The sequence below is a fragment of the Phytophthora cinnamomi genome (assembly GCF_018691715.1).
Source record: "Phytophthora cinnamomi strain GKB4 chromosome Unknown Contig53, whole genome shotgun sequence".
Classification (NCBI taxonomy): Eukaryota; Oomycota; class Peronosporomycetes; order Peronosporales; family Peronosporaceae; genus Phytophthora; species Phytophthora cinnamomi.
Window position 1 is genome coordinate 196,763 of NW_027150986.1, and position 25,322 is coordinate 222,084.

At 53.2% G+C, this 25,322-nt stretch overlaps 7 protein-coding genes across 11 annotated transcripts; 1 reads left to right on the top strand and 6 right to left on the bottom strand.

The window, feature by feature from the left end:
• Positions 1-45: 45 nt before the first annotated feature.
• IUM83_00051 (protein-L-isoaspartate O-methyltransferase) lies at positions 46-1,100 on the bottom strand (the record flags this gene model as incomplete). The annotated part of the gene is made up of 2 exons (XM_067923784.1): positions 46-300; positions 378-1,100. The coding sequence occupies 2 exons, from the start codon at positions 1,098-1,100 to the stop codon at positions 46-48; spliced, it is 978 nt and encodes a 325-aa protein (XP_067789329.1).
• Positions 1,101-1,226: 126 nt separating this feature from the next.
• On the bottom strand, positions 1,227-2,423 carry IUM83_00052 (Cathepsin Z; the record flags this gene model as incomplete). Its single annotated transcript, XM_067923785.1, has 1 exon — positions 1,227-2,423. One exon carries the CDS (start codon positions 2,421-2,423, stop codon positions 1,227-1,229), a length of 1,197 nt encoding a protein of 398 aa, XP_067788904.1.
• An 824-nt stretch (positions 2,424-3,247) lies between these two features.
• Positions 3,248-4,324, bottom strand: IUM83_00053 (papain-like cysteine protease C1; the record flags this gene model as incomplete). Its single annotated transcript, XM_067923786.1, has 1 exon — positions 3,248-4,324. The coding sequence occupies one exon, from the start codon at positions 4,322-4,324 to the stop codon at positions 3,248-3,250; it is 1,077 nt and encodes a 358-aa protein (XP_067789263.1).
• Positions 4,325-4,806: 482 nt separating this feature from the next.
• On the bottom strand, positions 4,807-5,739 carry IUM83_00054 (putative O-methyltransferase; the record flags this gene model as incomplete). Its single annotated transcript, XM_067923787.1, has 1 exon — positions 4,807-5,739. One exon carries the CDS (start codon positions 5,737-5,739, stop codon positions 4,807-4,809), a length of 933 nt encoding a protein of 310 aa, XP_067788910.1.
• A 271-nt stretch (positions 5,740-6,010) lies between these two features.
• On the bottom strand, positions 6,011-19,138 carry IUM83_00055 (Axonemal dynein heavy chain; the record flags this gene model as incomplete). 5 transcript variants are annotated; one of them, XM_067923788.1, is made up of 4 exons in its annotated part: positions 6,011-7,340; positions 7,458-11,398; positions 11,501-16,783; positions 17,486-19,138. In XM_067923788.1, 4 exons carry the CDS (start codon positions 19,136-19,138, stop codon positions 6,011-6,013), a joined length of 12,207 nt encoding a protein of 4,068 aa, XP_067788905.1. The 5 variants fall into 5 exon arrangements, with proteins under 5 accessions (XP_067788905.1, XP_067788908.1, XP_067788907.1 ...); XM_067923791.1 differs by having other exon boundaries at positions 6,011-16,783; XM_067923790.1 differs by having other exon boundaries at positions 6,011-17,293; positions 17,477-19,138.
• A 708-nt stretch (positions 19,139-19,846) lies between these two features.
• Positions 19,847-20,722, bottom strand: IUM83_00056 (putative O-methyltransferase; the record flags this gene model as incomplete). The annotated part of the gene is made up of 1 exon (XM_067923793.1): positions 19,847-20,722. The coding sequence occupies one exon, from the start codon at positions 20,720-20,722 to the stop codon at positions 19,847-19,849; it is 876 nt and encodes a 291-aa protein (XP_067789173.1).
• Positions 20,723-22,994: 2,272 nt separating this feature from the next.
• Positions 22,995-24,742, top strand: IUM83_00057 (uncharacterized protein; the record flags this gene model as incomplete). The annotated part of the gene is made up of 3 exons (XM_067923794.1): positions 22,995-23,084; positions 23,146-23,208; positions 23,270-24,742. 3 exons carry the CDS (start codon positions 22,995-22,997, stop codon positions 24,740-24,742), a joined length of 1,626 nt encoding a protein of 541 aa, XP_067789360.1.
• Positions 24,743-25,322: the final 580 nt, after the last annotated feature.

A 25,322-nucleotide genomic window follows, 5' to 3' on the forward strand; every position in this document is an offset into this window, starting at 1 on the left:
GAGCATCATAACTCTCAGCAGGGAACATTCACTTGCTCATCCCATTTACTTCCTCAGTGCTGCGAACTCTTGAAAGAGCTTCTTTGACTCAGCATTACCCATGAGGTCGTCTCTCGTGGGCTTGCGTCCGCTCTTGGCCTCGAAAGCTTCGCGCCATTGCGTCAGAGCCTTTTCCACACGCGCGAGCTTTTCAGCGCGAGTTTCACGGACCACTTCCACTGGAATACTGTCCAGCATCGGCTGGCACAGAACACTCATCACGTCCCGCTTGTCCACCGTTCCATCGGCTAGCTTAGTCATCTGCACAAAATAAAATAAAAACAACCGTCAACTATCCGCAAACATGTCTTTATATTCCGCACCATCGCGCAGCTCACCTTGACAAGCTTCTGCTCAGCTCCTGCACCACCAAGCGGGATCAGGAGTCCACCGCCAGGTTTCAGGTACTCCAAGAAGCTTTCCGCTTCGGCCTTCGATTCCACCGCCACGCCCACATGAATGCAATCGTACCGCCCATTTGCCGGCAGACCCAGATCTTTCTTCCCTGCACTAACGATGACCTCCGTCTGCTTCCCCGCTGCCTCCTCGCCCAAGCTGCGCCTCAAGTTCTCCTTCGAGAACTCCACCAGCTCCGGCACAATGTCGACGCCCGTGACAAAGCCCATGGGCCCCACCAAGTGAGCCATCGCAGCCACAAGGATCCCGGACCCGCAACCCACGTCCACCGCCGTCATCCCCGGCTGCAGGTGCGGCTCCAGCAGCCCCAACACCTGTGCGTGTTGCTGAGGAGTGGAGATGGTGGCCACCGTGCCGATCTTCAGCGGTCGATTGGCGTATCGCTCGCTGGAGTCTCGGAGCGCCGGCGCCACGAAGTCCCCACGGTCCACGCGCCTCAGCGCCGCCTCCAGCCGCGAGCCAGCAGCCACCACATTCGTGCGCACCAAGCTGTCGACCAACGCCGAGTGCGAGTCGCCGCCGATTTGGTGGCCGATGCTGGTGCTCACTAGGAGGTCCTCGGAGATGCCGCTCAAGACGCTCAAGGAGCGGCAGTTGGCGCCTGCACGCGACGAGCTCCTCGACCGGAGCAGCAGCGATGTCATCTCAGTTGATGATGCTCAAAACCTGAGGCGGAGAGTGGAATAGCCCAAATTATAGTCCAGAGTTGTGAAATAGTCTTCAATTTACGCTTAGATGGCTTCAACTGCAAGTGCATGTATAAGGTGTTTCTACACGATGGGGACGGCCCAGGCACCGTGGCTTTCCATGTTGTAGATATTGACGCCTCGCTCGGCGAGGAAGAAGCCACGGTCGCCCCAGTTGGTGCCGTCGGAATTGCGCACGACCCAGTACTTGACGCCCGTTTCGGCGTCGGTGCCCCACCCGACGAGGCTCACCACATGCGTAGTGCCGGGGTATTTGGTCGAGTCTCGCAGGATGTAGCCTCCCTTGAACTGGCGGTACTCTGGCGATAGTGAATACATGCTCACGACAATCGGACCGCGGTGGTAGATCTCGTTCATGGCTTGCAGTTGGAACTCCTCCGACGTCGTGAAGTTCAGAGTACCGTACTCCGAGATGCGGTACTTCACGGGGTCTTCCAACACGAAGCATTCGCCCTTCAGGTTACATGTGTGGCATTGCGTGGCAGCACAGTCGCCTGCTCCCATCCAGGACGGGTGCGACGCGATGTACGGGTTGCAGGTCAGGTCGACGATACCGTTCTCGTGGATCCACTTGTGTGCGTACCGCGGATCGCCGCCGTGACACGAACCAAAGGAGCGCATACCACAATCGAGCAGCACTTGCGGCGACAGCAACACCTCCGTGTCTAACTTCCCAGTCTTCTTGAACCTCGCGATCCGAATGCGATCCGAGAGAGCGCTGATCGTGGCAAAGGCCCAGCAAGACCCACAAGCTCGCGGCACCATTTGGTTCAGCACACTCGTCGTCAGGCTGATACCGGTGCCGTTGTAGTCGCGCCAGTCCCAGTTCTCGGGGAGGTCGCCAAACGACGTGACTTCCGGCAAGGATGTGACCACGTGCTCGGGGTCGTTGCCGCCGAGGAACCAGCCGGCACCTTTGTTGGTTTGGATCTCCGCCACATCTCCCTCGCCATAGGCGCTGCCGGTCGTGGCGCATGCCGCCATCAAGTCGACTTGCGCTTGCACCGCGTGCATCGAGACGCCGCCGTTCGTGTAGTCGACCAATTGCTTGGGCGCGAACGCCACCGAGCTGACGATGCAGCCCAACGCGATCCACCCGATCACAGAGCCGATAGAGCGCAGCTTGAAGCGGTCGGCTCGGACATTCGCCCAGGCCGATTGCAGCAGCGTCGAGGATGTTGAAGTCGGGTCGGCAGATCTGAGCAGCGTGCTGGTGCGAGGCTGCAGCAGCGGGAGATCAGACTTGTCGGTTATCGCCATTGCGCTAAATTGCTGAGGTCGGAGCTCGCTGGAGAAACTTGCGGAGTGCGGTGCTAGCGCGAGAGCACCCCATGTTCTCTTCTCGAGCTCCTCTCGCTGTTGGAACGGCGCGGACACGTTTGCTCGCGGGGCAGAGGGAATGGATACATTTTAGCGACGCGAGCCGCTGCGATTGGTCGGACGCGTCCACGGTAGCCAATCATCGGGAAAAGCGCGTACGTGTCCATCTTGAAGTGTAACGGTCGCCGATGAGTGAGCTCGAATGCACATGACCCAGGCAGGGGCTCTGGGTCAGGGTTCTGGGTCAAATGTTATATACCGGAAAACGAGCGGATGCATGCTGCCGGTGGACATGGCGGGCGTGCCGGTGCGCAACCGCGTCCCAAAATGCTGCGACAGCCGTCCAATTACCAGGAGCAGCAGTCGCGAGTCATGCCCAGCTCGGTCGCGCTGCTTCCCATGTCAACGTAATCTGGAGGGTATGTCGAACGAGCATGCGGCGCTTGCTGCCCGGGCCGTCGTGAGGTGGTGAGATGCAGGGCACCGATCTCCAGGGATGACATTTGCCAGCGCAAAGTTCTCATTGCGTCACGGCTGCAGTGACCACTCAGTGCAATTCTTTGGCCGTTGACGCGGCTTGATGAGACCCCCGCTGTGTTGTAGGATGGGGCTCTGCTGCAAAATCTGCAGCTGGCTGCGCTGCCTGACCTACTTCATCAATTTGGAATGCGATCGCGTCGTAAAGCGGATGAACTGCGCTTATCCTGAGGTACAATTTATGGGAACTCGACATGGCGACTCATCCGACCCTTACTTTGGATGCACTACACGATGGGAACAGCCCAAGCTCCTTTGTTCTCGATGTTGTAGGTGTTGGCGCCCCGCTCGATAAGAAAATAGCCGCGATCTCCCCAATGCGTGCCGATCGAATTGCGTACAATCCAGTACTTGGTTCCTGTCTTGGTGTCGGTTCCCCAGCCTACAAGACTCACAACGTGCGTAGTGCCCGAGTACTTCGTCGAGTCACGAAGAATGTACCCACCCTTGTACTGCTTAAACTCGTGTGTCAACGAGTACATGCTCACAACGATTGGGCCCCGGCGATAAATCTCGTTCATCGCCTGCAGTTGGAACTCTTCCGAATTCGTAAAATTCAACGTGCCATACTCCGAGATGCGGTACTTTACTGGGTCTTCTACCACGAAGCAATCGCCATTCATGGTGCAAGTATGGCATTGAGTAGCAGCGCAGTCGTCACCACCAATCCAGGAAGGGTGCGAGGCGACATACGAGCTACAGGTTGAGTCCACAATGCCATTTTCGTGAATCCACTTATGCGCGTACCGCGGGTCTCCACCGCGGCATGAGCCGAAAGTTCGCATTCCGCAGTCAAGCAACACTTGAGGCGACAACAGAACTTCCGCGTCAAGCCTGCCGGTCTTCTTGAACTTCGAAATCCGAATTCGGTCGGACAGCGCACTGACCGTGGCGAAGGCCCAACAAGACCCGCAAGCTCGTGGAACCATTTGGTTCAGCACGCTGGTTGTGAGACTGATGCCGGTGCCGTTGAAATTGCGCCAGTCCCAATGCCCCGGCAGGTCCTCCAGCGAGTGGATTTCTGGTAACGAAGTCAAGACAAGCTCGGGGTCGATTCCACCAAGGAACCAGCCAGAACCTTTGTTCGTAGGAACTGACAACGCTGGTGCGTGAGAGTCGTCATTCTTCTGTTCAGACGCGAGCAGGGCCGAGGTGATTGCGATCCCCACTGCAGCCCAAACGACGATCGAGATCATATGAAAGCCGTCGGCTTGAATCATCTTCTGCTTGAACGGGAATAGAGACGTAGTGGAAACGTCTGCGTCTTTGGTGTTGTTGTATCTGGTGCTGTCGGTGGCAGCCATAGGTTTGAGATGGACCCAAGAGTTGGCAAATGACACCTTCGGGCGCACAACGAGTATTGTGCGCTGCTCATCATGCAGATTGGCTTCTTGGATCGGCGCATCTTCGATCCTCCAATGAACACATGCATCGTCGGCAACGCATTTTGATCAAATAACGCTTCCTTCGAGAGTCGGGGCGGATCCCCGGCTGGGCACCTTCGGTCCTCCAATGAATACATGCATTGTCAGCAACGCATTTTGATCGTATAACGCTTCTCGCGATGACCTTCAAGGGTCGGGACGGATCCCCGCTGGGCACCAGTCTGCAAACTGGCACTTGGACATGCTGCACGGCACGCTTGCGTGATTTATTAACGAGTTACTCTGGCGTTGCCAGGCTGACAAAACCTCATTGTGTTTCTGAAACAACCAGGGAAGCTGATCGAGCGTAAACTCGCCTAAAATGAATGAATGCGCGTAAGCGCTTGGGAAAGACAGAGGTCTCACAATTGGTCTTCGAAGTCAAGACCCGGGCACATCTTCTGCTCCACAACCACGCCGGGAATTGGCTTCTTGCCGACAATGAAGAAAAACGGAATCGCCTGCTTGCTCTTGCGCGAGAGCAGCGGCGTCCAGTGACGACCAAAATGCTCGCCTGCAGTTTTCAGGGACGCCTGCACCTCCAATGTCCACTTGATCTCGCTAAACACTCCGTGCAACGGGTCGTCCTCGCCATATTTCATAACACGTTTCCCCCACTCTTCGCTATCTACGAGAATACGACCGGGGATATCCGCCCAGAATTCGCTTCCTGGAGCCGACAAGTAGTCGATGGCTCTCAGTAGTTCGACGACACCTGGACGCTCGATGTAGGGGATTAGTCCCTCCATTACCCAGAAAGTTGGCATTGTCGGATTGAATCCGTGACCCATCAGGCTCGCCTCAAGGCCTGCTTCGGCTAGATTCGAGACGATGTAGTCAGCATTTTGGGCCATCAGCGGTGCATGCAGCTCTTTCATTACTTCAGCCTTGTGCTCGAACATGGCGTTGCTTTGATCGACTTCCAGGACGTGACAGCCTCGAAGTGACTCCAGATGATACGCACGAGCATCCAGCCCAGCGCCAAGAATCACAACTTGGAGGATCCGCGGGTCGCGGTGATAGAGGGCTTCATCCAGGTAGCGCGTACGGAACGCGATGATATCGTCGGGGAAGGTATGCAGCTCGTTTGACACTTCTTTCAAGAATTTCTCAATCTTAGGCTGGTGCTTCTTCGTAAGTGGTTTAGCAAAGGGATCATTAATGATCGCATCGCTACGAGCACTTTCCACAGCTCGAAGGTAGGTCGTCACAAAGCCCATAGACTCAGCGAAAGCATCGTCCACTGTTGCGGCCTCCACTTGGAACAACAACGACGACGGCGAAGTTGGGTCCATGATCGTGTAGTTGGTCTCCAGCACCTTGTGCGCCAGCAAAACAAACGCGTTGTGAGACCGGTGTGCTCCTGTGCTCCCTATTTTCCCATATTCTCCTGGGAACAGCCAACGATGGTTGTTGATTCGGAGCAATCGCGAAAGTCGATTGCGTTTGATATAGTTGCTATCTTCAATTGTGGGATCTCCTTTTATGAAAGTAAAAGACAGCATGCTCATCCATTTGGGATCAAATACGTCAATCTAGCTGCTTTCTAGTGCGCATACAGTATTTTTACGTGTCGAGTTGGGTGAGGAGAGCCACACCGCGACGGATCCAGTGTTTCTGCCGGTGCTGTGCACTCATGGGTAGTCGAACAGACATGACAAAGTTTGTCGAGTGACCAGTAGTCGAAAGCGTTCCCTGCCGCTTGGATGTTTTGTACACGGGGCAGAGGTACACGTGTGCTGTGCCCTTGGGGTCGGTGTCCTCGATGGGCTCGATTTGGTCACGAGCCTTGGGCAGTAAATGCAGAACCGGCAATGGCACGTATAGCTCGCGCGGCTTGGACTCGGCTAATGTGTGAGTGGTGACGTCCCACCGCGCACCTTCCAAGAAGAGGCCATCCACATAAGCACCATCTTCCGCAGGCGTTGTAAGCTCGGAAGCAGGTTGAGCGAGCACGACCATGTCATAGCCCACCTGATCGATCGGTAACTTGTGTTTACGTGCGTAGTTTTGCTGCGTTCCGGTGATGAAAGCTTGCGTGAAGAAGAAACCCGAGATCCAATACACAGGCGGTGCTGCACCGCGCGTAAGCCAGTTCTGTAAGAACGCTAAACGCGCCAGGAAGTCTGTGACCCAGCTACCTAGTGGCTTGAGCGACGGGTACGCTACAGCTGACCACCGCGCTGGCACGTGGCCATTAACCATACTGTTGCCCATGGCTTCCAGCTCGGCAGACATCACCACAAGTCCCTTGATGGCTTTTTGGATCTCCACAAGCGAGACCTGCAGTAGTGCGAGTAACCGATTAAAGCGTCCTAGCTCCTGTGTCAGGACGGTGTTCATCGACTCGGAATACGATACAGGGAATGCCAGCTCTGCCTTTTCCAGGTCGTACAATGGTGGGAGCTTCGCTGCAATATCTCGAGCTGTTTCGTCAAGTACCTCGTCCCAGGACTTGACTGCACCGCCACCACCCCCAGATGCACCGCGTGGTTGTAAAGACAGCGCCGATTCCAGCAGCAAATTCGTTTCGGCGATAGCGGTAGATATATTAGCGTTGTCGTGCAGGCCAAAGACCTCCGGGCCTTCGTTCATAGGTAGCTGATCGATATAGCTCAGGAACACCGATAGCGATCCATCGGCTGACGGGGCATAGTACAAGCCCGAGGGCGAGAACGTATAGCTATCTGACAGAATATCGCGCGTGTAAAAGTCCGAGAGAATGGTGATAAGACACCGCCGATCCTTGTCGTCCGTCACACGACCACCGTAATTGCACTCACCAGCAAGATAAGCCAAAGCAGCATACGGAATGGGGTCATCCGTTTGCAAGTCGTCGAGAGAGATTTTGAGCTGATCCTTTGAGATTGCCAAGTCCGAAGACGAAAACACGTAGCTGATGTTCCAGCCCAACGGTCCGAATTTCGTTCGCTCACGCACTACAGCGTGGAAAAAGCAGAGTCCAAAGAGCAACTTCTTGAATTCTCGAGGTCTTCGACAACTGCCAACCCACCCCTCATCGATCGTCAAGTACGACCCCTTTAGATTTGCTCGCATACCCTTAGGTGGCTCGTTGGTCATTTTCACACCGTGCTGAAGAATGTAGGACGGGAAAGCACGAGTAGGTTCGCTGGTCAACCACAACCGAAAGCTCGCATGCACCCGGTCGGGTGTAATTTCCTCACAGATTTTCTCTAGTGTTGGTAGCCAACTCACGGACAGGTGACAGTTCTGCAGACACACCCAGGTTCCGTTGTCGATCGCCTCCGCGATTGCGTTTTCTGCAAGCGGACCTTGTCCTTGACCTAAAGAGATCGCAACGAACTTCTTGTTGAAACCCAGCTCTGCCGCCAACTTCAGCAACTCGGACATTGGATCGGCACCCGGTGTCAGCACGAAGATAAGCGGCGTAGAGCAATTCGAGTCGTCGAATCCAGCTTTCAGATCAAATGGCTGCGGCTCGATGAAGCGCTGACCCATCTGCGTCGCTACGAAAGACATTACTGCGGGGATCACCTTATCTGGTCTCAAACAACGCAACACAATGATACGTTGGAACGCGTCCAGCGTTGCAAGAGCCGAGATGTTCGTCAAAGTCTCTGCTGGGTCGGTCGAGTTGTACGATAGCTCCCACAGACTCAGCTCCGTTGCAAACGCATCACTGAAATCTGTGAAGGAAGGCAAAGCGTCTAACCCGACAATGTTGGCCCATGTCTTGTCGTTTAGCCATCCTTCGGACCCTGCGGGCTTAGGTTTCTGCACGTCCATCTGCGTGTTTCCTGTGAAGAAGTAGCGGAGCTCCCCGCTGTCGATTGTACCGTTGCCCACCAAGATTTTGATCGCCAGCAAGAAAGCAAACAGCAGCTTGTCTTTTTCAAAGAGCGATCGACATACGTTTTGGTACAAAATGAACGTAAAGGCATCATTCAAGTTGTCAAGTCTCGTCGCAAGCACAGACGAGCTCTCAGCCCGACTGATTGAGAATACGAAGAGGTTAATGAACCACTCGAGCGCGTACTGGTACATCGGATCGATGACAGTAAGGTCCGCGATGCAAAAGAATAGCTGAGATGACCGAAAGGCGACGGGCAGGTAACCTTGGCGCTTCTCGGCAATCATTTGCTGCGTCACTGCAGCCTCACGCACCTTCTCCTCAATCTTGTTCGCCGTGATTTTGGAGGCACCGAGTGTCTCGATCAACCGTTCATCGTCCAAAATGTTGCCCTTGGCAGTTTGTAGTAGATACAGAATCTGATCTTCGATCTCCTTCAGAGTCTTCTTGTTTGCCGCATCCTCGAGCACCAACTTCTCTCGCTGTTGCTCTAGCACAGGCTCTTCTTTGGCGACTACAATACCCAGCATCTGATCTTGCAATCCTTCTTCCGTAGCCATGAAATTCAACAAGTTCACCTTCACACAGGTCTCCGGTGGGTAGTGAGGATTGCGTAGTTTCGTCGTCATGTAGAGGCGAAAGTTGGCGTCGTACTCGACTGTATTGTCACCCAAGCGAATCGTGGACACACCACCAGTTTTCACTACCTGCTTCAAAAGAATTGGCTCCAGCATCGGATCAATTTCTTCAGGCATATTCTCAATGAGCACAGCAGCGCCGATCATAATCGAGTTCTCCAACATGCGTACAAAGCCTGCTTGCGATTGTTTGACCACTTTCAGGTTGTTGCTTTCCTCCATGTTCTTTACCCATCGGTTTGCTTGGCCTTGAGGGTCGATCATCAATGGCCAGCGATTGCTACGCTGCAACATAATGGCATTATCGATCGAAAAAGAGTCGTTGGGCAACTTTGCTATCGTCCACGCGCGAATCTGAACAGCTTCGCCCAGTGTTTCCGTGAGTGTAAACGCCTTCGAGCACGTAATGGCCTGTTTAGTTAGCTCAGTACACCACTGATCAACAGCGCGCTCGCGATAGATACTGGTAAACGCACCAAGGTAAGCAATAACGCCTGATGCCAGCATAATATCTCCCACAACATTGTCGTACACAATCTGCAGTTGCGCCGACATATCACTCCAACGAGCTTTCTCGCCCCCCAAACCACCGATGAGCTGTGTAGCTCGGATAAGTTTCTTTGAGCAGTCATCTACCTGGAACTCCAGGTCACCCTTCTTCTTATAAGCAGCGGCAAGGTCCTCTTCAAGCCGAGCCACCTTGTCGAGCACTACCTGCAGCGCGTCTTGTTTGATCTTTAGCTCACTCTGAGCCTTTTCTAGGGCCAACGTAGCAGCCTTCAGTGCTTCACGTTTGGGCGCAACCACCTTAGCCACACGATCGTAGACTACCATCGCGTGAACCCAGCTGCATAGACCTGAAGCTGCAACAGAAGCCTTGCGGATTTTGTCGGCCTGAAAGTCGGGGTTCGCTGTATACGGACGCACCTTGTCCATTGCCTCCACTGGAATGTTATCCTTGTCGTACTCGAGCAAATTCTGCAGGAATCGTGTGTCTCCCAGCAGTGACTTCTGTGCAGGCCCCCAGTAGTCATCTATCTTTTTGGTACCTCCCGCTGGGTCCTTGACCTTCACGGGAGGCACTCGCATCATAATACAGACGGCTTCCATCACGAGCTTCACTCCATCGGGCGGCTTCTTCATAGCCTTGATCTCCGTGATGTCACCTTTCGTGAGTGTCTGTAGAGCTTTGACTGCATTTTCTAAGGCTGGAATGGCCTCTGCTAGTTCGGCCTCACAGCTCTCCTTAATCCCATTGGCTTCGGCTGCTTGCTCATTGCATAGTTTTTCTTCAGCACCAACAATGTCTTTCGTCACGTTTGCCTCCTTTTGTTCACGTGAGATCGTCTCCAGTAACGCATCTGTCTCGATAGTAGCCACCTTCAACAGTGGCTGTAGAGCCTCCAGTTCCACCTGCATTTTCTCCACCTGCTCGGCCGTCTCCATGAGCTTCGTAAGTCCGTTATCATACCGCTGTTTCATAGTCATGACTTCTACACGTTTGTTGTTCAGCAGCTTTTTGAAAGTGTTGAGCAATTCGAGGTATGATGTCGGGGTGACGTAGTAGTAGCGACGCAGTGATTGCAGAAAGTCACGCGTAAGCGCACTTACACTTTCTTGCATCCCTACACACACATCCACAATACCAACCTTGACCTGGGCAGGAAGCTCGATATCCACCAAGAAATAGTCGGCCACGGAGCGAAGAGCTTCGTCCGGCCACTCAGCAAACCAATCGATAGTGCAGCAGTTTACCAGCGATGGGAACATTCGCAGCCGACGGCGGAACGCTTCACCGATCGGCGACAGCGCTAGCACAATGTGTAGATTTGTTCGGCAGCGACCCACAAAAAAGTTGTATAGCTCTGCGCTGTTGCCGGCATTTACACCCGAAGCTGTGGCTGCGGGCTCCAGTGCCTCGTTCATCTGCACTAGTTCATCGTTGGCCCAGAGGTTGGCCACCTCGCCAGTGTTCAATAATCCGTTGATGTCCTCTAGATATGCCTCCTCCACAATCTGCGTGTCCGAGAACAAGAATACTGTGGGCTGGTTGTTGAGTCCGCTCAGTTGCAGCACCTTCTTGATGTCGTTACGCCACTCCGTACGTGAGTAAGACTTAGAAATCTCGATCTGGAAGAGTTTGTACTCGGCCATGAACACCGCCAGTGTCGTAAGACTCTTTCGTCCACTGCCACCCACGCCAACAAGAAGAGCGTTACCCAAGGGTTGGTGGATCACGCGCGAGATGCGTGCCACGTGCTCAATAGCGTTCTGAAACAGCACCAGTCGCATGGGAGCGGCACTCATGTTGTTGTAGTCTTCGAGAAACACCTGCATCGCGTTCTGTAGCTTTTCGCGATCACGAAGCTCCGCGTAGCTCCTGCTACCACTCTTATTATCGCCGGCACCTCCAAAGTTACCATAAATTAGCGTGGCGTTCGGGCCTCGTACGTCTGTAGAGGCGTATTGCAGATCGAAGTGGACCTTCACAGTCTTCGACAGGATGTCGGCAAACCACGCGCGATCTTTGTCATCAATAAGGCGGTCAGAGAAAACACGCAGGCACTCGTGGCTCCACAAACGCACAAAGTCCTTCCCGTCCTTGATCGTGTCACTTGACGCCTGCGCAACGCCCTGGAATACCTTGGACAGATCGCGCAAGTTGAAAGTGTAGTGAGACTTGGCTGGTGTTGGTAGCAGAGCCTGGGAAATGGTGTTGTAGATATCGATCGTAGCACTGACAACGGCCCCACCGAGCTGTTTCACAGCCTGTGGGAAGTTAAGCAAGAACCAATCTGTGATCCTTGTGAAAATTGCTCGGAGTGACTCGTTATCGAACGGAACAAAGTTAATGAGGTTGAAGTACCGAACGTAGCGCTGGGTGATTCGAGTTCGGCCACCTCCAGGAGGCCCCATTGCAGCAATAAATTGAATATCCACGAGCTGCGTGAACGAGTTATCCTTGCGATTGTACCAACCACCGTGACCCATCCATTGTCGAAGCAGCTCGATTGGTGGTTGTGCGCCATAAGTCTCTTTTGCGGGCATGTTGAGATCGTCCACAAAAATCACACAACTCTGGCCAAGCGGAGGGCCCAATACACCCTTACGACGCTTGTCTAGCTTGGCTTCAATCAAGTCTTGCGTTTGGTTGGCACTTGTCTGCGCTGAGAAATTGAGGAAAATGGACGGAGCGAACTTGGGCGGTGAGTCGCTGCCTGGCGGATCGTTTAGCCCACTAAGCAACTTCTTCTTGATCGACACGGACTTCCCAGTACCAGTATCACCCGTGCACAGCACGTGGAAGTGATGGCGTATGAGTGTGTCTAATAACCACGCGTTTCGTTCAGAGTCGATTGTGGGCACCAATACTTGTGTGAACTGGGCATCGCGTGGAATCACGAATGCACCGCCACCTGATGCCTCCATCCAATTTACCCAGACACTACGACGAGTATCAAAGCGGTAATCGTAGACGAGTCCCTCTTCTGGAATCGCAAGCAATGCCGCGCGTTCTGGTAGGAGCACATACGAAGGAGACTTCGCCACGAAATCCTTGAAGTACAGTAGTGACGGCGAGGGCGGCACTCCTAGTTCGTCATCGACAGCTTCCTCGCCGTCGTGCATGCGCATATCGGCCGTGACAACAGCCACTGTAAGCTCGGCCGAGAGAAAATCGCGCATATATCTGTCGAAAATGCGGCGCGACTTGGTGTCAATGCAAGCACCAATAGACCAGATGACTGCCTTGATGAGCACACACTCCAGAATGCGTTGTGCATCCACGCCAGTCGGTACAGAAGATGAAGCTGCCGCTGGGGTTGTGCCATCGGCTGGTGGATCAGGAAAACCATCGCGTAGAGCACACTCAACGAGCCTTAGCAACGACGCTGCATGCTCTAGGAACGTCACTGGAGTGGGCACTGTGCAGTGCTTGTCGACAAAGTAGAGCATCGGCGGTACAATCCAGCGGAATGATTCCTCAAGATACTCAACATGAGAAGCAAACGCTACAGGCAACCGAGTGTTCAGCCACGTTCGCACAAGCACCTCCCAACCCAGAACCTTTGCCTCCAAGAAAACCATTCCTACGCGCGAAACTGTGGCAGGCGAAGCCTCTTCAAGATCTTCTGTCTCGAATACCATTCGCATACGATCTGTCATTTTGACAATTTCACCGCTCATGAGACAGAGTTTCTTGTTGTCATCTAGTACGGTGTTCATATTCTCAATCCATACAGCATCAACAGGGCCATCAAACATAACCCACTGCAACTCCGGGCTCGTGTCACGGGCACAATTACGATATGTGCATGCGAGAACACCATCAGACCACTCATGCGTATTCTCGTCGAAATTTCCGTAGAGCTGACCGCTAGTGATGGCCTTCGGGTTCATCGTGTGAATGTTCACGCGCTGTTGCAACGTGGGGGCTCCCTTGGTGCCATTTTCTTCCTGCAACTCGATTTCTTCAGTGTAACAAGAGGTCATGGCAGTTGCGAGGGAGTGTACGACGCACGTTTTGCCTGAGCCAGTCGTACCAACGATCATTAGACCGTGACGAACCTGCACAGTCTCGTAGAACTGCACAACTTTCATCTTGAATTCGGGTTTACACTCAAGCGGTACGTTCACGTCGGGCACGACAGCAATACCACGCACACAAGTCTCGTCGATATGGCGAAGTAGTGCACCGTGATCTGGTAACGGGAGCAACACATCAGGGAATAAATCCGAGGTGATGCCACGGAAAAGGGGCAAGTCATCAGAGGTGAACTTCGGGAGGTTGACATCTTGCACGGAACGCAGCACAATCTTGTCCTCCGTCCAGAACGGGTCGTTACCAAGCTGTTGGCGCAAGGCACCGGTAGCCACAAGGATAGAATTGACAGCACGCATACCATAGTCGTAGTGCTTCTGAGATGATAGTTGCTCCGAGGCTAACTGCAGCACCTGCGTAAGCTTTCTAGCATTGCTACGCGCTTGTGCGAAACCGAAGGAATACAGTCGAATTTCAGAGATCAGCGCGTAGTCCGGCACCATCATAGCACACGGGCGGAACAACGCTTTAAGGTTGTCCGGCAATTCAGCACGACCAGCATAACCAGGATTCATAGTGATGAAGACGTTGGCACTCGCGTTCAATTTGATGAAAGTTCCTTCAAAAAGAAATTTATCCACGCCAGCCTTCTTGCCTTCGTTGATTGTTAGAATCTGTTGTGCAATAACGGACAGCACTTCAATGTTAATACGATTGAACTCGTCGAAACAGCACCACGAACCGCATCCAGCTAAACCCTTGAAGAATTTAGCCATGGCCAGATAGTCAAGGCCATCGGAGCAATTGAACACAACACACTGAATGGCGATGGCCTTGCTTAGATCTTTCACGGTCTCCGTCTTGCCGGTACCAGCGGGGCCTTCGGGGGCTCCACCATACATCAAATCGACAGCTCCCATCATTGTACGGTAGCATCGATCCGTGAGCGGAGTGATCACAAGCCGCATGGTATTGCCAAGATACTCATAACCGTACCGAACACGTGCATTCACAATGCGCGCTTGCAGATCAAATACACTAACAGTTTTAACGCCTTCAGCCCAGTAGTAGCGAAGCTGTGAAATCCACTCGAAGTCTTGATCACTCTCCACATCCTTTTCAATCATGTGAGAAATAGTATCGCGTGCGTGGACATCGATAACCACCAAGGCACCGATTGTTGTACGCTCCAGCTTCGTCAGATTGCCCCGCACAAGCATCACAATCTTTTCCAACTGCGAGTTCAGCACCTCAACATAGGCTTTAATTCCATTCACGCCATTGCCAAGATTGAGTGCGCGGGTTACGTCCTGTGTCCAGTACACCTGCGAGACTGCCAAGACAACTTGAGCAGGCCATTTCAGCATCCACGTCTCTCGATCCTCGAGTGGGTAGGCAGCAAGGGACCGCTCCGTTTGGTCACGTACGCTATCCCACTGACTCTGCTCCACCTCGAGTAGCCACATCTCGACGTTACCTTTGTTCTTATTGCTCTCTGGACTAACAGGTAGCCGCAGGGGAACGATTTCGCCTTCTGCCGAGCGCATTTCAGTGATCAGCAGGGGAGGTCCATCTTGGAATGTCACGTTGAAGACACCTTCAAAACATTTACCCAAATGGGGTTGCACAGCACGTGGCTCTTTCGTTTGCGAAAGAATTTCGAGCAGTTCGTCGTTTGATAGGAAAAAGAATCGTGGGAAATGTAGACGTTTCATCTCCAGGTAGTCGTTCAATCCCTTTTGAATCTCGTCCAGTTTCTCGTTTGCACGCTGGAACTTCGCCAGCAACTTATCCATTGCAATGACTGTGAGAAATGTTGGGTCGGCTACTGTGTCTTCCATCGTTTTACGCCACAGCGCGTCAACACTCGCAAACCGACGTGCCTCCGTAGGCATCTGGCGCATAATGTCCTCAGAGCTGAAGATTGCTTCGAGATACAGCCACGTGCGTTGGCAGGCCATCCATTCATCAAGCAATTGCTGCGAATACTGCAACTTCTTCTCCCAGGCCTTGCAGTCCTTCTCAATGCTCTTGATGTACGGCGAGCCGCGCATAGTTTGCGTCTTCACTAGGTGATCATCTAGTAGAGCCACGATATCATCCGTACTCCGCAGCAGATATGTTCCAGTCTCACGATATGGTGCCGTCTGGAACTCCACTTTCTCCCACTCCCCTATCATTGCGCTTAGATTCTTTTGCAGCGAGTACTCCTTCTCAGCAAAAGTACCGATCTCTTGGATAGTCTCCAGGTGTTGTGTGATGCCTCGATCTAGCAGAAGCTGGAGCGTTAGTTCCTCCTCAGATTCCTCAAAACCGATGGTGTGACGCAGTTTTTCCCAATGCCGTTCTTGAAGTGCCGGGCTCGCCAGAGATTGGATCACAGGCAGGTAGGCCTTGAACTCCTCTGTACGTTCTCGAAGTATGAGGGCGACTTCAGCTGATCCTGGGGCGTCATCAACCAAGGATTTGCTCAGCTTGTATGAAGCCTTCCACCATTCGGTCACAAGTCCTTCAATTGTGCCTCCCTTTAGCTCTAGAAATGGTCCGTTCAGCCAAGCCTGACGACTCGCATGGAATTCAGAGCTCATTGTCCAAAGTTTATAGTAAGGGGCGAAATCGCTCTCTAACTTGCCCAACAGTGGTGTGTACTCCGTGGGTGGGAACCCAAACACAGCTTCACGAGCGTTGAAGTCTAGTGCCTTAGCTCGCGCGTCTTGCAGCGCGTCGAAAAGCGTGATAGCTAGCTCCACGTATTTATCAGTGTGCTCCACTTCACCATATCGTGTAAACGCCTGGACATCGCCCTCAAAGCGCTCCAAATCCAACTCGAACGCTTCTTTCTCGAGTGCAAGTCTGTCCATCATGCGTACCTTGTCCTCTTCAAGAGCCGAGTCACAAGAATCTGCCGCATGCGCCACCTTCAGTGGCCACTCCTTCGTCGAGTGGGCCAATGTAAAGTCCTCCGCGGAAAGCTTGTGGGAGAATTCGTTCAATGCATCAAGTCGTATGTGGATGGCTGCAACCTCACGCTGGATGCCCGCAATTACGGCCTTACTCTCTCCTACGAACTGTTTCAATTTCGCCAGTTGAGCCTCGTTTGTTGGCTTTTCGTTGATCCGCGCTAGGATAGCGGCATATCGGGCAGTAATAGCAAGGTTTTGTGCCCGTGCATCGCGCACTAAACTTGAGATAAGTGTGTCGCGCAACTCAAGCGATCGAGTGCGAAGCTGCTTCTTAAGAGCACTGGTATGAACACACACGAGCGGGAGGGCAACGAAGTCAAAGGCGATAACATCCACGCGGAAAGCCAACTCATGAAATCTCCGAATCTGTGCACATAATTGCGGTAAGTACGCCTGCTCATCTGACGTAGGTGGAGGCTTGCCTTCCTTCAGCAACTGTTGCTCCTGTTGTTGCAAGGGCTGCAGCTCTGCAATGAAGGCCATGGCATCAAAGTGTACAAAGTCTGTGTACGCAGCGAACCGAGCTGCAAGTGTGTGTGCTGCCTGCATGGCATGATCTACACTATCGCAGACCTCCACTTTAGCGGCCTGGAGTGCATCCAAACATTCCGCTACCACCGCACGACGACTTGCCTTTTGTCTCTCAGATTCATGGTCCTTTTCAACAGCAAGATTGAGTAGTGGCCAGCGATCGAGTGACAACAAACCCATAATGTCACAGTCCAGTCTGTCAATTTCCTGCACTGCCGACACTATGGCATCCAGTGGTTCCAACAGAACTGCCGTCACTTCTTGCGCTGACGGTTCCACAACTACTTTGTCGTTCACGAAACCGAGCTGAACACTAAACAATGAGCTGCGTGGTGCTCGTATCACCTTTTGGTCTAGCAGCTTTGTAAAACGCTTTCGCGATGGCCGAATATCTTCCTCTTCCTCGCCATTGCTACCACCTCCATCTGTACGGGAACTAGCGGCCACGTCACCTTGTTCATCGTCCGCTTTCGTCGAGGCCGCAGGCCTAGTTGTCACTAAACTTCCGCGCTCTGCGTGATGCCGCACAAACCGCACCCACTCTTCTACAGAGCGATGGACAACTTCGCGCAACTGGGCGGCCAAGCGTAACTCCAGCCCCGTCAACACTCTCTTGAGTCTACTGGCATCATACGCAGCGCGATCCGAAAGGAACAAGTCAAAGTGATCCTGCAAGTTGTCAATCACGTTCTCCACAAGCGCACGTCGCCAGTCCACAAGTAAAATCTCTGCTACCTTATTCGCGTGCGACGCCTGCAACGCCTGGAAGTCCAGAACACGGAACGGCATCTGCGATGCCAAAGTCGTCGTTGTCGGTGATATACCTGCCCCATTTGCAGCGACGCTAACTCCTCGGTGGGTTTCAGCATTAACTATGGCGGGGCTCTTGTCAACCTGAACTAGTAGCAGCTTCTGGAACGTTTTCTCCCAGCCTGCATACATTCGACGCAAGACGGCGAGTAACTGCGGAGAGTTTGTATACGATATCGTACTCACACGCCGCCGATTTCTGTCAAAATCATGGTCGGGGATTGCCACTTTTCCATACGTGATCGCTCCTGGCTCCGCCTGCTTCTTTGGTCCAGGTACCAGATCCAGGCCTTGAAAACGCGCTTGCAGCTCTGGATCACTGCGTAGTTGTCTTAACAATGCGGCCTTCTTCATACTGCGCATGTACTCTTGGATAGCAGTATCCGTGAGCTGACGAAGCAGAGACGCAGCAGGCTGCGAGTCCAACAACGCCACGCGCTCAGGCAAGCCTGCAACCACTCGCGCGTGAACCCGCTCCAGTGTCGGCCGACCCATAGCTCTCAGCTGCGACGCATCTTGTCGCGCTAAGAAGTCGTCAAACCTCAGCATCGCCTTGACTTGTTCGCGTCGCTCCCGTGCAGCAGCCACGCGGCGCTCGAACGTGACAGGCGACTCGCTCTCGAAGCGCAGATTGATCCTCCGGACCCACTTTTGTCTGTCCGAGCCCTGGAACTGCACCAAGTACTGGGCCTTGCCCGTGTCGTAGCTCAGAACTGCACAGCTTCTCCACCTCCAGTCTCCTTGGAAAAAGTACGGCGAAGCGCCGACGCGTTCTCTCTCGAGCCACTCCTGCGGCGAATGAGCTTCAAACTCATCGCTGTCGAACAAATGCAGCGGAAACTGCGACTGATCCAGCTGCAGAATCTCTTCGTCCTCTTTGCCTTCGTCCGCGTTCTCTTCTCTTGCTCCTAGCACCACTAGCTGTCGTGGAACCTCCTCCAAAGCTTGACCCCGTAACCTGCCGGGGTACGGTCGAACGGGGGCTGCAGCTGTGAGCTGGTGTTGCTGGGCCCTTCTCTCCTGCTCCTTCAGCAGCTCGTCCGCCGACTTCCAGCGGTGCGGGCGGTTGTTATGGTCCACGCGCGTGAGGTCCACGGCGCCTGCTTTGGGCGGCTTCTGCTGTTTGCTAGAAGGCGATTTGGGGCCACCCGCCGCTGCTGCAGCGCTGCGACCGGCGCGAGATGCCGCAGCAAGCCGCGTCTGCTGCAGCCGCCGCTCCTTCTCCTTCCGGTGCTGCTTGTGCAGCCTGAAGCGCGCCAGAAGCTGCTGCTCCGGGGTGAGCGAGCCAGGTCCGTTGGACTGCGGCGTTGCAGCGCTCTGCCCGTCGTCCTCGTCGAGCTCCAGATCATTGAGCGATGTGTCCGGACGCGACTGCGCCATGCTAGCGATGGCCGCGAGTCTGCAAGTGGTTGCGCAGCGCTAAAGCGTCGTAGGTGCCCCTCCGTGCGAGTTGAAGTGGTATAACAATTATTTTATTTTGCTAGTCATTTCTATGGTATATTTGAAATAAGTAATTGACCTATTATAAATTCAATTAATTAAACTAATCATTTTACCATTTTGGTTCAATCATTATAATTGATAATAATTGTAATTGTTTCAATGGGGAAAAAAAAAATTTGCTGATCTCGCAAATCATGGGCTAACGTTAGCTGTGGATGAAACGCTGTATAACGCGCTTGCGATTTTGCCAAGCTCGACGGCATGGTTCTGCTTCGAGGTCGAGGCAGGAGCATACACTAAGATGACAGACATGTGGGGTTCTTGGATTTTCAATGATTCAGCAACGCACACGCAGTCTTGACAACTGAGTTTGACTCCTTTTCACCACTCGAAGGTCGTCACAAAACCCATGGACTCAGCGCTACCGAAGACGGCGATGTGGGGCCCATGGTCGTGTCCTCGCCTGCAAATAAATCTATTGTGAGACTAGTTCTGCGAGCCATGGTGACTGTTAATCCGATGGAAATACCTCGTCAAAAGGCTTGCAAAATGGACCAAATGAGAACGCGTGTGCTAGATTTCGGTGGCTAACTGCAACACTTTAGCACTCCTGCACACGTACGCTGAAAACCTTCCAACAGGGGTTTAGCAGTCCAATCCCGGGCACACGTCCTTCTCACGCACTTCAGCCGGGATAGGCTTCTTGCCGATGATAAAAGAAACCGGAACGCTTTCGCCGGTGTCCGAAGAGGATAGCGGCGTCCACTTGCGGCCAAAATGGACCCCCTCCTCCCCAAGAAAGACCTGCATCTTCAAGCACCAGGGGATCCCGCGTAGAAGTCCGCTCAATGGGTCAACTTCGCTGTATTTCATTGTAATGTCACCAAAACCCTCGACGTTGAAGGTTGCGTGGCCAGCCATGTCCACCCAAAACTCACTGCCAGGTGCAGATACAGCATCGATGGTATCCAACGTCGTGATGATACTTTGTCGCTCCATGTGAGGAAACAGTCCTTCCATAACCCAAAACGTGGGCGAGCTTGAGTCAAATCCATGAGCCCGTAGCTTGTGATCCCAGTCATCATCAGCGAGGTTGGCAACAAGCCTGTCAATGCTTTGTGACACCAACGGCGCCTCTTGCAGCACCTCTGCTTTACGGTCGAACGCCTGGGAACTTTGGTCAATTTCAATCACGTGGCATTCACGCAGTGCTTCCAAGCGATAGGCGCGAGTGTCCAAACCAGCCCCGAGAATCACAATTTGGCTAGTATCGGGGCTGCGGTGCGCCAGCGCTTCGTCGACATATCGGGAGCGAATCGCAACCAGATTCCCCCATCGAACACCCTGCTCAGACGATCCCTGCAGGAATTTTTCCAATTCGGTGCGGCTTTGCTGCGTGAGAGACTCAGCAAAAGGGTCGTTATACACTCGGTCCTCGCGAGTACTCTCGATAGCGCGCATGTACGCCGTTCCGAATCCGGTGAACTCGGTGAACAAGTCGGTAGTGCACCCGATCTTCATTTTCACTTGCCCCTCGCCAAAATCAAGATGTTTTGAGACTTGCGTGTTGCTATGCGATAATTGCGAGGATTCAACGGTAATGACCTCGTCGCAAGGAATTCGCTCTGCTCAGCACCGTCACTTCCTCACACAGCAATTTTCACGCTGTAGAAATCATGAACGACGACGAGTTCACACGAATTTACCAGCGCCTCGGCAACTTGCGCGAGGCTTGCAACCGCAACGAGGTGTTCTGCCAAAGGCATGTATACAAGTGTTGCAATGGATGAGTTATCAAATACTAGAAACTTAACTCTTTTTTAGAACGTCTACGACACTTCCACCGAGATGACATCAGCATTGTCCGCTTCAGATGGCGACGAAGTGGTGAAAAATGGCCCTCACCTGCGCATTGAAACCTAACGGGTTGTGTACCACCAGGCTGCTTTGAATCTGCTGACCTGCAAATTCAAAAGGGGAAGCAAATGAGAGAATTCAGCGGCGATTAGCCCGACACGAAAGCGGCGAAGCACCGCAACGCAGGATATCCAGGTAACTGGAGAAGAGGTGAGCAGCGAAGAAGGCCCAGTGAACGTGGGAAAAGATGAAGTAGGTGACGAAAGTGGTGAACTCGAACAAGAAGGAGAACAAGGTGAAAGAGAAGGCGACGCGTCACGGACACTGTCGCGGTTGTCGGAAGATGTCCACAAACGTCCCGCTGCAGTCGCGTTATCACGGACGCTTTCACGGACTATGGGGATCAGCAACTTCGATGAGGCCACACCGGTAAAGGAGTCACCCACCTACGAGCAACGCTCGCTATTCGAGATTACCCTTATGCTATTATTTCCACCGCGGAAGCTAGCTCCATGCCCATGGTTGGCGTTAAGATGGCAGTGCAGGTGAAGCAAATTTTGTAGGACTGAAATCTCAATGACGAGACACTATGGCTGAACGTTAGTACCCCCGACGTGGAGAAGCATACGCCGCCTAAATTGGTTAGAGATGCTCGCGATGCGCAAGCAAAAATGCCCGGCAAATCAAGCTCTAGTGGACGAGCTCGAAAAGTTCGGGGGACACGAGCTCTGCTTTCGTAGTGGCAGCAAAAAGCGCAACGCACCTTCGAGCTGCCAGAGCGCTTCAGCTAACCGATCAGGTTATCAAGTCTGGAGGCCAAGCTCGCCGCAATGTCGACAGTCATCTTCATTCAGGACACCGCGACAAAGGAATAGCCCACTTACGGGCTGCGAGAGCTATTCGGGATGCAGATAGCAAAGCTGGAGTTTGAGTGGGGGCGACGAACGACCAGCTTTTGGAGCGCGGCGATGTTGACACTGACGAGGATGAAGATGTCAGTCCCGCTGATGCCAGTAGCGAGTATGGAACACGCGAGTGCTCTGATGCCCAACCAATTGTTCACGGAAGTCCGCAGCAGGCCTGTACAAGTCGAGAGTTACCAGCACATTGTCGACGCACTGTCAGCGCATGGATAAACGCAGCTTTTGAAATGGCACACTGGACAAGGCACGACATCTATGCGTGCAGCTCGTCGTCTTAGTGATGCTACAGAATTGGTGACTACCGGGACCGTGGCAAAGGCTTTCGGCTGCATTGAAGATAAAGTGGTAGTATTCATTGACGTGGTCGCCGTGTGTAAGTCCGCAGAGGGTACTAGCACACGTTCGCTGGAAAATGCAGCGCAATAACAACCGGTGAGTTGGTGATGCTGATGCTGCCACCCATTGGCGACACTGAACGAATTCATGTTGAGGTGTACACTAGAACACGTTGTTGTGCGAGGCCGTGACAATGCGCTTTATGCATCTTCGGACATGAAATACGAGGTGGAGAAACTGTAGTGCACTGCTGCAGATGAAGATGCAATGAATGGTAATAATGGCTTACTTGTGCGCTGCTCTTTTGAAGTGCTGAAGTTAGCCTTCATTATTTGAATTCGATCCTGATGACGAGACCAACGCAACAAGGCCGACGCGGTTTAGCTGATTCAAGGGAATTGGAGCGCACGTCTCAATTCCTTTCTTTTCGCGTACATGTATTGAGAAGTACAAGGTGGAGAACATTGGCATCAGCTTCAAGTAGTGGTATCAACTTCAACCGGCTGAATTGCCTTGTCCCTTGCGAGTTGTGGCCTAACGGTGGCATCCTAATGCCTACGTCTCATGCTCTTGAGAGAGGAGTGCCCCCAATGCTCCCATTCTCCTTTTGTGGAAACAACGCGAACTCACAAGGAGGAAGAAGAGGAAGCAAGACTACCTGACTTGGTGAACTGATCATGGCCGACGCCAAGACTGCCAACGCAGTTTACGCGCAAATTGGGAAGATGCGCGCGCTGGCCAAGGACAAGCACGTCGACATTCCAGAGGTTCGTTTGCAGAGTTTCGGTCATCATAAAGACCGCGCTAACCTGAATTGTTGACGACCAGAACGCCTACGCAGCCACCTGCGATATCGCCACAGCACTGCTTGCGTCGAACGGGGACGAAGAGGTGACGAGTGCTCGCAGCTTATCGACGAGTGTTCTGCTCACCGTTGACGATTGTTTTGCAGGCTGCCATGAAGAAGATCATAGCCAAGTTTGGCCGCAACAAGCGTTCACTACCCGCGGAAATGAACCAATGCCACAAAAAAAACAAGCGTGGCGGGGAAAACGGAGGTGACGAGAGCGAGTCTGCTGGAAATGCGTACACAGCGCTATCGAAAGAGGATGTAGAGGCTGGCGGACAAACTCTCAATGAAGGCGAGAAAGAGGCCATGCCCCCCCACAAAACCATCCTTTTGGTTGAAAAAGTGCGCGAAAAGAAGGCAGCGAACCCGGCAAACCAGAAGATCGTGGACGCGTTTGCGAACTACGGCGAGGAACAACTTGACCACGGACACACGGGTAAAGGAGTTTCGCATTTGCGTGCCGCACTCCACATCCGCGATCATCCCGATGCCATTACGTCGGCCAAGAACGCGCATGCTGTTCCCATGGTGGGCAACAAAATTGCTTCCCAGATTGAGGAAGTTCTCGTGACCGGCAAGCTGAAAGACCAAACTGGCGATCAGAACGTCAGCACTAACGTGGACAACCACCAACGGCCCGAGCTGGTTCTCGACATCCACAAGTCACGAGCCAAGTATTCCGAGAACCAAGTGCTGGTGGACGAGCTGGCCAAGTTCGGAGAGCACGAGCTCTACTTCGGTAGTTCTGGCAAAGGCACAAGCCACTTGCGTGCTGCACGGGAGATTCAACTCACGGATCAAGTGATCAAGTCGGGCTCGACGGCTCGGACAAGTGTTCCGCTGGTCGGTGATGTGATTGCCGACAAGATTGACCAGATTCTAAAGCACGGGCGTATTGTGAAGGACACCGGTGAGACTACGGGCAGCAGAAGCTACCCGCGTGGGAGCGGTGGGGATTATACGCCTGCTCCGATTGTGAAGGACTTGCGTGAAAAACCTGCTACATGTCCGGAGAACCAGGCCATAGTCAACGTGCTGATCGACTACGGTGACGGCCACTTGCATTCGGGACACCGAGGCAAGGGCATCTCGCACTTGCGCGCAGCCCAAGCCATTCGAGACTCAAAGACCATCGTGAAGTCGGGGAAGCAGGCAAGCCAGGAGATCGATATGGTCGGGCAGCGCATCGCTGCCAAAATCGACCAGATCATTGACCGAGGTCATGCTGATAGCGACGAAGACTACGAGTATGATGGAGAAGGCGAGGAGGAGGACGAAGAAGGAAGCGAGTACGGCGAGCGTAAGCAGGACTCCGTGGTGCCCCCGATCGTGATGGATGTTTGCAGCAAGAGTGCCATGGTCGAGAAGAACCAACGGCTCGTGGACGCTTTGGTGAAGTACGGCGAGGAGCAACTTTACAAGCGCCACACTGGTCGAGGCACGGCATTTCTGCGAGCAGCGCGCCGCCTGCGTGATGCCGACGAGGCTGTCAACAATGGCAATGAATTGAAGGCATTGGGCGGAATTGGTGACAGGGTTGCAGCCCGTGTAGACAAGATGTTGGCCGCGAAGTGAGGAGTGTGCCATGATGGAGATTAAGGGGGTGTCCGCCATGGAGAGTATCGCAAGCTTCTTGTCACCAGCATAGGAATCTGAAAGAAGCGACACTATAATGTGCTGCTGAGTGCTACGGTGACTGGTTCGTATTAATGTATTTTGTTCAGGCAACAGTTTCTTTTTAAGTTTGCGTTCTTGAACTGTTTTCTTCATGCATGTACAAGGCTACACGAAGTTAGGAAGTACATCCTAGCCAGGATTCATACTTGGGGTTGCAAGCTGGTCCAATATGCTCTTGAATTTGCTGGCGACGTAGTTTGATGATATTTGGGTCGCCCATACACGATATAGGCATGAACCGATCGCTGTAGCATATTCCCGGGCTCGAATCTGGGACCGTTTTGCACTCGCGGAAAAGAATTCCACCACATTGCAGAATGTTCTGCTCAAGGTCGTTATCCGGGTCCGGTGGCATTCTTGGATTACTTACATTCGCGATACTACCGGCGGGGATAGTTGGGCGGTGTGGGTGCTGTGGTGGGGGGCCCTGCTGATTGACACATATTGTTGAATTAAACGTCTGGAAAAGTTCTAGCGT